This window comes from Carlito syrichta, unplaced genomic scaffold, assembly GCF_000164805.1.
Source record: "Carlito syrichta isolate Samal-C Ts95f unplaced genomic scaffold, Tarsius_syrichta-2.0.1 Scaffold313265, whole genome shotgun sequence".
Lineage (NCBI taxonomy): Eukaryota > Metazoa > Chordata > Mammalia > Primates > Tarsiidae > Carlito > Carlito syrichta.
The window spans coordinates 63,528-75,755 of NW_007257361.1; the positions used below are offsets into that span (position 1 = coordinate 63,528).

The window sequence follows — 12,228 nt, forward strand, 5'->3', positions numbered from 1 at the left end:
CTCGAACCCGCGGGCTCAGGCAAGCCACTCACCTCAGCCTCCCAAAGGTGCGGGATTACAGGCTGAGCCACCGAGCCCAGCTAGTTTTGTCATTTGTAAACTGTGTTTCATAATTTCTGATACATACGTTGTGCTAAATGAGATGACTTGGCATTATGCCTTGTATATAACTGGCAGTTTTTTGTGTTTGTTATTATTATAGTGAAATTCTCTTTCTGATCTTTTTTTTTTCCTTTTTTTTGAGTCGCAGTCTCACTGTCGCCCAGGCTAGAGTGCAGTGGCATACTCACAACCACCGTAGCCTCAACCTGCTGGGCTCAGGTGATCCTTTCACCTCAGTGTTCCAAGTAGCTGGAACCACAGTCATGCGCCACCACGCCTGGCTAATTTTTTTATTTATTGTAGAGACGAGGTCTCACCAAGCTGCCCAGGCTGGTCTCGAACCCTTGGACTCAGGCAATCCTCTTGCCTCTGCCTCCCAAAGTGCTGGGATTACAGACGTGAGCCACCGTGCCTAACTTTCTTCCTGATCTTTAAGAGGAACTTCCTTTTTCCCTTATTGAATCTTTGTCAGAAGCTGAAGTCTTTGTGATTGACAGAATCCATAACTCTTTTAAATATAAAAGATATCCGTGGATCGCTATATGAGAAGCATTCAGCCAGTTACTATTTTGGTCGGTGTTTAAATAACCAACATGTATTTATATGACTAGTTAAAACCATGATCACAGAGCACAGTACCTCACGTGACCTTAGAGCTGTACCTTCTTATGTTTAAGCACAAGGGTTCAGAAATAGGACCTTGTCTAGTATAGAAGCCAGCAGAGTGAAATATTTTATTTTGCATTCATCATCCCTACAGCCTTAAACTTCTCTGTGTTTTATGTCACCTTGGGATTTGTTTAAAAGTCCCCGAGATGTGAAGGAGCATTGCTCGCCCTCATGAAGTCTTGATCTTTCTTAGGTGTCAGACTCTTGAAAGGAAAAATTCCGCAACCCCATCAGAGTTGAACGAAAAGCAAGAGCTTGTTTACAACAACAGAAAGTTAGAGCTGCAAGTGGAAAGCATGCGGTCAGAAATCAAAATGGAGCAAGCTAAAACAGAGGATGAAAAGTGAGTGTCCTCACTGGCGGGCAACGTGCCAGAGGACGTGGGATTGCTTTTTGATGCGGATTGGAATTAGGATTTGAGGATAAATTCATAGCATTTCTTTTTCTTTTTTTCCCCGAATCAGAGTCTTCCTCTGTGACCCAGGCTGGAGTGCAGTGGCACACACATGGCCACTGCAGCCTCAACCCGCTGGGCTCAGACAATCCTTCCGCCTCAGCCTTCCAAGTAGCTGGAACCACAGGCACATACCACCACGCCTGGCTAATTTTCTGATTTATTGTAGAGGCAAGTCTCATCAAGTTGCCCAAACTGGTCTCGAACCCCTGAGCTCAGGCAATTTTCTCACCTCCGCTTCCCCAGTGCTGGGATGACAAGTCATCACGCCCAGCCAGCATTTCTTTTTTACTTATTTGAAGGTGTATTGGGAGACTTTTCAGAGGGGATAAAAATTAAAATTTTATCATAAAGTTATGCAAATTATTTGCATTCTTTTTTGGGGGGACTTTTTTTTTGGAGAGAGAGAGTAAGCCATGCTAGTAGAGGGCTGGGCATAGTGGCTCACACTTGTAATTGCAGCACTTTGGGAGGCTAGGACGGGAGGACTGCTTGAGCCTAGGAGTGCAAGGCCATCCTGGGCAACATAGCAAGACCCCATCTCTACAAAATAAAATAAAATAAAATAAATTAGGCCGGGCATGGTGGCTCACACCTATAATCCCAGCACTTTGGGAGGCTGAGGTGAGAGGATTACCTGAGCCTACGGGTTCGAGACCAGCCTTGGCAACTTGGTGAGGCCTCATCTCTACAATAAATAAAAAAATTAGCCGGTCATGGGGTCCACCTTTAGTTCCAGCAACTTTTCCAACTTTGTCGTTGTAGAGACAAGGTCTTGCGGAAGGATTGCCTGAACCCAGCAGGTCGAGGCTGCAGTGGCCGGGAGCATGCCACTGCCCTTCCAGCCTGGGTGACAGAATGAGACTCCAACTCAAAAAAAAAATGAGCCAAGCTTTGTGGCATACACCTGTAGTCCCAGCTACTCAGGAGGCTGAGGCAGAAGGATTACCTGAGCCCAGGATGTGGAGGCTGCAGTGAGTCATGTCCATACCACTGCACTCCAGCCTGGGCAACATGGGAAGACCTTGACTCAAAAAAAGAAAAAGAAAAAAAGGAATGCTAGCAGGTGGTGGGATGGTTAAGGTAGGTGAGATTTTTCTACTTGAGTGTTCAGAAGGTTGGGAGGCAAGATTACAACTTTCTATGATATACTCTCTCAGATTCTATTTTTTGACATCTTTTTTAATAGGTCCAAATTAGCCATCCTACAGTTGACACACAACAGGCTTCTCCAAGAACATAATAATGCCTTGAAAACAATTGAGGAACTAACAAGAAAGGAGGTATTTGTAGACAAAAAAATGACTTCTACAGCCTACTAATAAATGGAAACTGTTGAATATTCTATATGTGAAATAGTTGCATGATACCTTAACCAAGTATAGCTTCTTTTTTTTTTTTTTTGAGTCAGGGTTTCACTTTGTTGTCCAGACTGGAGTGCAGTCACGGATTTCAGCCTGCAGGGTTCAGGCGATCCTTCTGCCTCAGCCTTCCAATTAACTGGAACCACAGGTGTGCGCCGCCATGCCCAACACATTTTTTCTTTATTATAGAGACAAGGTCTTGCCAAGTTGCCCAGGCTGGTCTCAAACCCCTGGGCTCAGGCAGTCCTCTCGCCTCCACCTCCCAAAGTGCTGAGAGTACAGGTGTGAGCCACCACACCCGGTCAACCAAGTGTGGTTTCAGAGTTGTTTTCCAGTTTATCATTATTTCTTGTGTTTATATGTTTATAACTTCTGTTGTTCCTTCCATGTGTGTCTAATATGTTCTGTTGTGTGTGAAGATGGTGCTCATGGCCCAGACTGGGTAACGTTCGGTATTTCTGGTAGCTTCGTAGGAGAGCTGCGAACATCAGTTCCCATGGGCCACAGGGCCTGTCTGCTGCGCAGAACTGTGCCAGGCTGGCTTGCCTACTGTCCGTGGACTGAGGACCTTGAACTCATTGACAAACAATTTTAATTACTAACAATGCCCAACATGGTGTAATAATTTACAGACCATGGAAGCTTTGAATTAGAAAAGGTCTTTGAATTTTTATCTTTGTAAATATACTATTTGTTTTTCATTTCTTTTCTAATAGAATAGTTTTTCTCTCTTGGGCCTAATAGATTTTAAGCTTTCACATGCTTCTTTTTTTCTACTCATTTCACCAAGTAAGAGACACATGTGGAAAGATAACAGTATCAGTTAATCGCAGCCTTATCGAGATTGGCGTTTGTTATATTGTTTCCCTGATTTTTGTGTTATTTTTACTATTATATATTAATTATATTATTATTTTTCAGAGACAGAGTCTCAGTATGTTGCCAGAGTGGAGAACAGTGGCTATTCACGGGCACAATCATAATGCACTACACTACAATACGACCCGGACTCCAGGCTCGTGCCACTGTGCCTGGCATTTTTAAAAAAATTTATTTTATTTATTTTATTTTTTGAGTTAAAGGCTCACGCTGTCACCCATGCTGGGGTGCAGTGGCACGCTCAGATTATCCTTCTACCTCAGCTGTACAGGTAGCTGGAACCACAGGCACGTGCTACCATGCCCAGCTAATTTTTTGACTTATTGTAGAGACAAGGTCACACCAAGTTTCCCAGGCTGGTCTTGAACCCCTGGGCTTAGGCAGTCCTCTTGCCTCCACCTCCAAAAGTGCTAGGATGACAGTGTGAGCCACCATGCCCAGCTCTATTTGTTTTTTTTTTTTTTTTATTATTTATAAACAGAGTTTATTAACCAGAAGATTAGAAGGGAAAAGGAAGATTCATGGCAGCAAGACCTGCCATGGACAAGTTTCTCATAAAGAAAAATCACCATGCCTGGCTTTTTAAAAAAGTATTGTAGGTTTTTTGTTTGTTTGTTTTGGGGTTGGGATCTCACTCTGGCTCTTCCCAGGCTGGACTACATTGGCACACTCATGGCCACCACTGCCTTGACCTGCTGGGCTCAGATGATCCTTCTGCCTCAGCCTTCCAAGTAGCTGGAACCACAGGCGCACACCACCACACCCAGCTAATTTTTTGATTTATTGTAGAGACAAAGGCTCACCAGGTTACCCAAGCTGGTCTCAAACCCCTGGACTCAGGCAGTCCTCTAGCCTCAGCCTCCCAAAATTCTGGTATTATAGGCGTGAGCCCCACACCCAGCTTTTAAAAAGTAGGAAATTATTATTTGTAAGCCATAATTAAATGGTTACAACTTTCTGAGTAAGTTAGTATTGCTAATTAACAGACTAGTTTAGAGCTGTTTAATTTTTTAGAAAACAACCTGTCTTATATTTTACTAAGTTAAGCTGAATTATTTCAACACAGTTTCTAGAATAAACATGTTTTTTGTTATAGTCGGAAAAAGTGGATAAGGCAGTGCTACAGGAACTGAATGGAAAACTAGAGCTGGCAGAAAAGGCCCTGGCGTCCAAGCAGCTTCAGATGGATGAGATGAAGCAGACCATCGCCAAGCAGGAGGTGGACCTGGAGACCATGGCTGTCCTCAGGGCTCAGGTGAGGCACGTCTGAAACACCAGCTGAGGGGGGCCGGCCCCAACTGGATGCTCAAATGGGACAGTGGCGTGTTGAAATATTGTTTTTATTTTATATTTTTCACCAATGAATTTTTTAAACTTCTACATGGAAACATATGGAAAGTATACCAGATGCTTAAGGGTATAGCTCAGTAAATTTTATTTATTGCTTTACAGTTGATAGATAGTTGAGTTATTTCCAGTTGGTGGCATTATGGTTAGTGTTGCTATGACATTCCTATATGTGTCTGTTTGTCCACATAAATACTTGTTTCTTTTTTTTTTTTCTTTTTTTTTTTGAGTTGGAGTCTCACTGTCGCCCAGGCTGGAGTGCAGTGGCACGCTCACGGCCACTGCAGCCTCTACTTTTGGGCTCTAGCAATCCTTCCGCCTTAGCCTTCTAAGTAGTTGAAACCACAGGTGTGCGCCACCACACCCAGCTAATGTTTTAGTTTATTGTAGAGACGAAATCTCGCCACGTTACTCAGGCTGGTCTCAAACCCATGGACTTAGGCAATCCTCTTGCTTCCAACAAAGAGCTGGGATTACAGGCGTGAGCCACCGTACCCGACTGTGCACTCATTTCTGTTGGGTACACACCTAGGAATGGAATTGTGGGTTCGCTGGCTATGCATGTTATTGAGTTCTCTTAGGTAATGCCGAACAGTTTTCCAAAGTGGTTGGACCAGTGTTCATTCCCCTCAACAGAACTTCCATTGCTCTACATTTTCCCAGCACTTGTATTATCAGTCATTTTACTTTTAACCCTTCTGGCAGGTGTGTAGTGGTCTCTCATTTAATTTGCATTTCACTGATGATTCACAGGATTGCATCCTTTTCAAGTGTTTACTGGCCTCCTAGACATCCTTTTTTGTGCCGTGCCTCAGCAAGTCTTTGCCCATTTTTTCTTTTGGTTCCCCGGGCTTTTTTCTCGATTTAGTGAGTTCCGTATATATTCCACATACTGATTCACTGTCATAAAGGTATCTTTTGAGGAAAAAAGTTCTTAATTTTTAAAAAATTTGTATTATAAAGATGTGGGGTACATTTCAGGGTTAGGTATATAAACATCGATCATGCAGGTACCCTTGTAGATGAGGTGTGCCCCTCCCACCCCTAGCAGTTTCCCTCAACTGCCAATCTCACGCCCCCACAGTTTCCCACTACTGCCAATCGCTTTCTTATAGCATTATAATTGTTCAAGGTCATCTTATGAGTGAGAACATATGGAACTCTGTTCTTTGTTTCTGTGATAAATCACTGAGTATGATTGACTCCAAATCCATCCAAGTTGCTGCAAAATCCATGTATTTGTCCTTAAAAGTTCTTAATTTTAAGGTAGTCCAATTTATCGGCCTTTTCTTGTATCTTCAGTATTGTTGTGTCCTGTTGGAGAAAGTTTTATTGCCCCAAGGCCTTGAGGATATCCTCCCCCATTGCCTTCTAAAAACTTTGTTGTTTTCTCTTTTTACATTAAGATGTACAAACCATCTAGAATTGACATTTCTTTTCAGAGTGAGGTAAGGGTAAGAATTCATATTCTTTTCCCATATGAGTATCCAGTTGACTTGGCACCACTTAATACCAAAACCATGTTAAGTGCTCTGCAGCCCTCACCTCATAAGTTATATCCATGTATGCGTGGGTTTGTTTCTTTGGTACTAATTGTCTTGTTATAAAGCACCTAAAATTTGGAAGTCCTATAGAACAAGTCCTTCTACCTCATTGAATATTCTTCAAGAGGACTTAAGTTTCCCTTTCCACTTCCTTTTCATGGAAATTTTAGAATATGCTTGGTATTTTCCACGCAAACTACTAGGATTGTGATTGAAATTATATTAAATATATATGGACCAATTTTGAGAGAATCAGCCTCTTTATAAGATTGACTCCTCCAATCTATGAATATGGTTTATCTTCTTTAATTGTTCTCACTAATATTTTTAGTCTTCTTAGTAGAGACTTTGCTCACCTTTTATTAGACTTATTCCTAGATGGTTTTTACAATATTATTATAAAGGGCATATTTTTAAAACTTTATTTCTTAATGCTGGGCTGTTATATAGAAATACCACTGACTTTTGTATACTGACTTTGTATGCACCAAACTGTCTCAACTCATATTTGAATTCTAATATTTTAAAGTAATCTTTTGGACTTTGTACATTTGTACAAATCGTCAAGTAAAGTTGAATAATGAGTTTTATTTTTTCCTTTCCAGTCTTTTGTGTCTTTTCCTTGTCTTATTGCATTGGTGAGAGCCCACATTACAATAGAGTTGAGAGAGCAGGCAGCCTTGCCTTGCTCTCGGTCCCAGAAGCAATGCTTTCAACACTTCACCATTAAGCACTTGATGTGTGCTCTGGGCTTTTTTGGATATCATTTATCAGATTAAGCAAACCCTCTTGTCTTCCTTGTTTGCCAAAAATTGTAATTTTGAGTGAATGTTGAATTTTATTCAGGAAATTTTTTTTCTTTGTGTATTGCTATAATTAGATAATTATATGCTTTTTTTTTTTTTTTTTTAGTCGATTCTCACTCCTTCCCCCAGGCTGGAGTGCAGTGGCGCACTCATGGCCACCACAGCCTTGACCTGCTGGGCTCAGGCAATCCTTCTGCCTCAGCCTTTCTAATAGCTGGAACTACAGGCATACGCCACCATGCCCAGCTAATTTTTTGATTTATTGTAGAGACGAGGTCTCATCAAGTTGCCCAGGTTAGTCTTGAAACCATGGGCTCAGGCAGTCCTCTTACCTCGGCCTCCAAAAGTGCTGGGATTATAGGTATGAGCCACCATGCCCAGCCAACTATATGCTTTTTTACTTTAATTTGTTAATATGGTGAGTTACATAGGTTTTAAAATTTTTTTTCTGTTTTTGAGTCATAGGCTCACTGTCACCCAGGCTGGAGTGCAGTGGTGTGATCACAGCTTACCACATCCTCAACCTTCTGGGTTCAAGCAATCCTTCTGCCTCAGCCTTCTGAGTAATGGGACCACAGGTGCATGTCATACCATGCCTCGCTTATTTTTTTGATTTTTTTTTTTTTTTTGGTAGAGATAAAGTCTTTCTGTGTTGCCCAGGCTATTCTCAAACTCCTGGCCTCAGTGGTCCCGCCACACAGCCTCCCGAAGTGCTGGAATTACAGGTGTGAGCCACCACACCCAACCAATTTTTTAATAGTAAACCTTGCATCTCTCAAATTATCTTCTGTATATAGTGCTGGATTTCATTTGATTATATTTTGCTTAGGATTTTAAAAATCTTCATCCTTGAGTAAGATTGGCCTAGGATTTCCTTTGCTCATGTCCTTGTGGGGATTGGTTATCAGGGGTGTACTGGCATCGTAAAAACAAGTAGAAGCATGTTTCTCTTTTTATTGTCCTGTGGAAGCATTTGTGTGAGATTGACTTGTTGTGACTAAGTCTGGTCCATTCTTTTTGTGTGTGTGTGTTGGAGTTTTACTCTTTCACCCAGGCTAGAGTGCAGTGGCATTCTCACGGCCACCATAGCCTCGACCTGCTGGGCTCAGGCGATCCTTCCACCTCCGTCTTCCAAATAGTTGGAACTTTAGGCATGTGCCACCGAGCCTGGCTAATTTTTTTAAAACTTATTTTAGAGATGCGGTCTCACCAAGTTACCTAGGTTGGTCTCGAACTCCTCGGCTCAGGCAATCCTCTTGTCTCCGCCTCCTAAAGTGCTGGGATGACAGATGTGAGCTACCATGCCTGGCTTATTCTTTTTCTACTAAACTTTTTCATTCATTATATATTAATATATCTTGACCATCTCTTCATGTTATGACTTAGTCACATTTATTTTTGTTATTTATGTGTATATCATTTTTATGTGTTTGTAACTGTTGCATATTGTTCCAAAGTGTATATTATCATGATAGATTTAACCAGTTGTCTATTAATGGACATTTAGATTGTACCAATATTTTTACTATTGCCAAGAGTGTTGAAGTGAGCATTCTGGTAAGTGTGTCTTTGGCAATGTTGTACCCGAATCCTGAATCCAAGAGACCACCAAAGAGCCAGCTCCGATGCAAATCACACGAGGGTCTTTATTCAGGCTCGAGTCTGGGGTCACGTCCATTACCGGCGTAGCGGTACAGGAACGAGAGCCCCGACTCAGGTTTGCAAGCATTTTTTATACCTGATTTGGAAGCAGTGGGGTGGCATTACAGACTTGTCCATACAGGATTGGATGGAATTGTATGAGTGTGGTTACAGAGATACTGATTGGTTGGTTTGTGTTTGATTTGCGCGGGCACGGGCTCCGGCTGACCATGACTGACCACTAACGGTCAGACGGGCGGGGTGGAACCGGTTAGGTCTTCTGGAATGTTAGATAGTCGGAGGCGCTTGTAACATATTTACTCGGGGGGCCCAGGTCCGCACAGTCCTCTTGACTGTGCGTAAGCTGGACCCTGGGTTCGAGAACATGTTCACTAGAAGCTAAGGTTTGCATGGTCACCGTGACTGTGCATAGGTCAGCTCCGGCATGCAAGCAGGTTTGAATTAATACAGAGCCCACCATAAGGGTGGCTTGCTTGTCACAACTTAGACAGAGGGGAGTTTGGAAGGGACTTATTGTTTAACACTCGCACACTGCCAGCAGGGGTTACAGAAGCAGAAGAAGCCCGTTAACTTATTAACATAGATATTATGAGGTAAAAAAACCTAGAGGCGTGGGTAGAGATTTATAAACTACAACAAGCACTTCTTATACAACAATAAAGCTTTTAAGCCTCTCAGCACTTGTGGAATATGTATTAAGATGCAGAATTGGATTGGGTATGTCTATTTTCAAGTTAAATAGATATTACCAAATTGCCTTCCAAAAATGTATAACCCATCCAAGTACTAACCAAGCCCAACCCTGCTTAGCTTCTGAGATCGGGCACGTTCAGAGTGGTATGGACATTTTATCAGGCTTAAACCTAAACATTGCTTCATTGGAATGATTACAAATGGAATTGTGTTTTAAATTTTGGTCTTCAGATGTCCGTTGTTAGTGTATACAAATGTGACTTTTTATTTTAAAAAAATGCGTAACCAAATGTATTCTCACAAAAGGTGAGAGCTCCTATGTCTTCTCCTCCTTTTATGATCCTTTTAAATCTTTACCAATCTCATGAAGGTGAACGGATTTTTGTTTTTGTTTTTGTTTTTTTGAGTTGGAGTCTCTCTCTGTCACCCAGACTGGAGTGCAGTGGTCGCTCCCGGCCACCACAGCCTCGACCTGCTGGGTTCCTGCGATCCTTCCGCCTCAGCCTTCCGAGTAGCCGGAATTACAGGCGCACGCTACCACGCCCGGCTGATTTTTTGATTAATTGTAGAGATGAGGTCTCGCCAAGTTGCCCAGGCGGGTCTCGAACCCGCGGGCTCAGGCAATCCACTCACCTCAGCCTCCCAAAGCTCAGGATTACAGGCTAGCCACAGACGTATTGTTTTTAATATAATAATGTCGCTGTTTGGTGAACAAGAAACCCCGCGGTCGCAAATTGCAAGGATTTGGGAAGGGGTCTTAGCCTTCCTGCCCAGTGCTCTGAGACGAGGGCTTGCCAAGTTCAGAGGGAAGTGCTTCAGTACAAGTACCAGCATTTTACATAAAACTTGAAAGTACCAAGCAAGTCAGTTAAGCTGTTGGTTTTCAATTGAACCTGTCTCCATCTGTCGGTGCTGCTTTAACAAAATAAGTGAATCTTAGGGAGTTTAAGTAACTTCCCCAAAGTCACACAGCTGGTAAACGACAGAGTCAAGATTCAGACCCAGACAGTCTTACATGGAGTAAACCTACAACCCCACTGCATGGACAGATTCCAAGGCAGTGGGAAGTGAGTTTCAGACTATCCATACACCTGTTGGCGGATACCAGGATCTGCAACGAGATTTTGAATCACAGCTTAATTAAATCTCAAAATTACAAAAAGGACAGCCCTCAACCTACAGTCCAACTCCAGAACTGAACAAAGAAAGAGGTAATACATTAGGAAGAATAGGAGATTGAACAAACAGAAGTAAAAGCAACCCCTCCACCCCTGAATAACAGAATTAACGAAGATGGGGAAGTGGAGGGAAGGGAAAAGTAGGGAGGAATAATGTTGACAGTTTGTTATTCCCATATTACATACTCCTTATTACCAGCTGCCCAGGGTGGCAGGCCCAGTGAAGTGGAGTTGGTTGACTGGTACTTAACCACTTAAGTTTCATTTTTACAGGAATAGAATCTCAGCCTTAATTCTCTGAGCTCTTCACAGCACTTCCTTTGCTTGAATAACTCTCGTTATGGGCTTCTTCTGTTTCCTGTAGCCATGTCTTTTTGCCACATTCTGGACACTTTTGTCTTAATGGATACTTAGTACATTCAGCAGCTCTTTCTTTGAGCACCTAGAATATGTCAGATGCTGTTCTCACAGCTGGGGATATAGAAATGGACAGAATAAAGACCCCATTCTTACTGGCTCTAAGCTCATAAGTGGCAGTAGTGAGAGACTCTAACTCAAATTTAAGTCTTACTCAAAACAACCCAGGCAACCCTCTCGGGTCCCGTCTCACTATGGGAGCTTTCCTGTCCTCTCAGTAAATCCTGCTTTCTAAAGAAAACAAAAACAAAAAAACGTATGATCCATCAGTGATACCACAACATGCCAAATCATTCACAATTGATAACAATTGATGGGTAGTTCCTTAAAATGATCTTTTTATTACATACTTCTTTAGTGACTATCGTTTTGATATAATATTTATGTTTTTTATAAATTATACTTTTAAAAGTAAGGAATGGCTGGGCGCAGTAGCTCTAGCCTGTAATCCCAGCACTTTGGGAGACCAAGGCGAGAAGACTGCCAGAGCCTAGGGGTTCGACACCAGCCTAGGCAACTTGGTGAGACCCCGTCTCTACAATAAACCAAAAAATTAGCCCGGCATGGTAGCGCTCACCTGTAGCTCCAGCTACTTGGAAGACTAAGGCAGAAGGATCACCTGAGCCTAGCAGGTCAACTCTGGGGTGGCCGTGAGAGTGCCACTGAGACTCCAACTCAAAAAATAATAATAATGAAGGATAGTTATGTCTTAGAATCATTTAATTTGAGAAGAAAAAACTAATTTTAAACAGAAAGACTTGGAAGGCTGAGGTAGAAGGATTGCTTTAGCCCAGCAGGTCGAGGCTGCAGTGGTTGTGAGCATATCACTGCACTCCAGCCTGGGCGACAGAGCTAAACTCCAATTCAAAATAAATGAATAAATAAATAAAATAAATAGACATAGAAAGTTTAAAAACAGTATTGGAATAATGCCCAATTCACTTAATTTACTATTATTTTGTTTTTACTTTACAAATTTTTAAATTCTTTGAACTTTAACATTTTGTTTATTTTATTTTATTTTATTTTATTTTGAGTTGGAGTCTCACTCTCTCGCCCAGACTGGAGTGCAGTGGCCGCTCCCGGCCACCGCAGCCTCGACTTGCTGGGCTC

The 12,228-nt window shown here is 42.2% G+C and overlaps 1 protein-coding gene across 2 annotated transcripts in view; it reads left to right on the forward strand.

Moving 5' to 3' along the window:
- OPTN (optineurin) overlaps nt 1-12,228 on the forward strand; it is a 51,261-nt gene that overhangs the window by 27,045 nt on the left and 11,988 nt on the right. For both annotated transcript variants that reach the window (XM_008070273.2, XM_021718685.1), the window contains 3 exons: nt 965-1,114; nt 2,415-2,508; nt 4,565-4,723. In XM_008070273.2, coding sequence (XP_008068464.2) covers nt 965-1,114; nt 2,415-2,508; nt 4,565-4,723 — 403 coding nt within the window. The remainder of the gene's footprint in view (nt 1-964; nt 1,115-2,414; nt 2,509-4,564; nt 4,724-12,228) is intronic.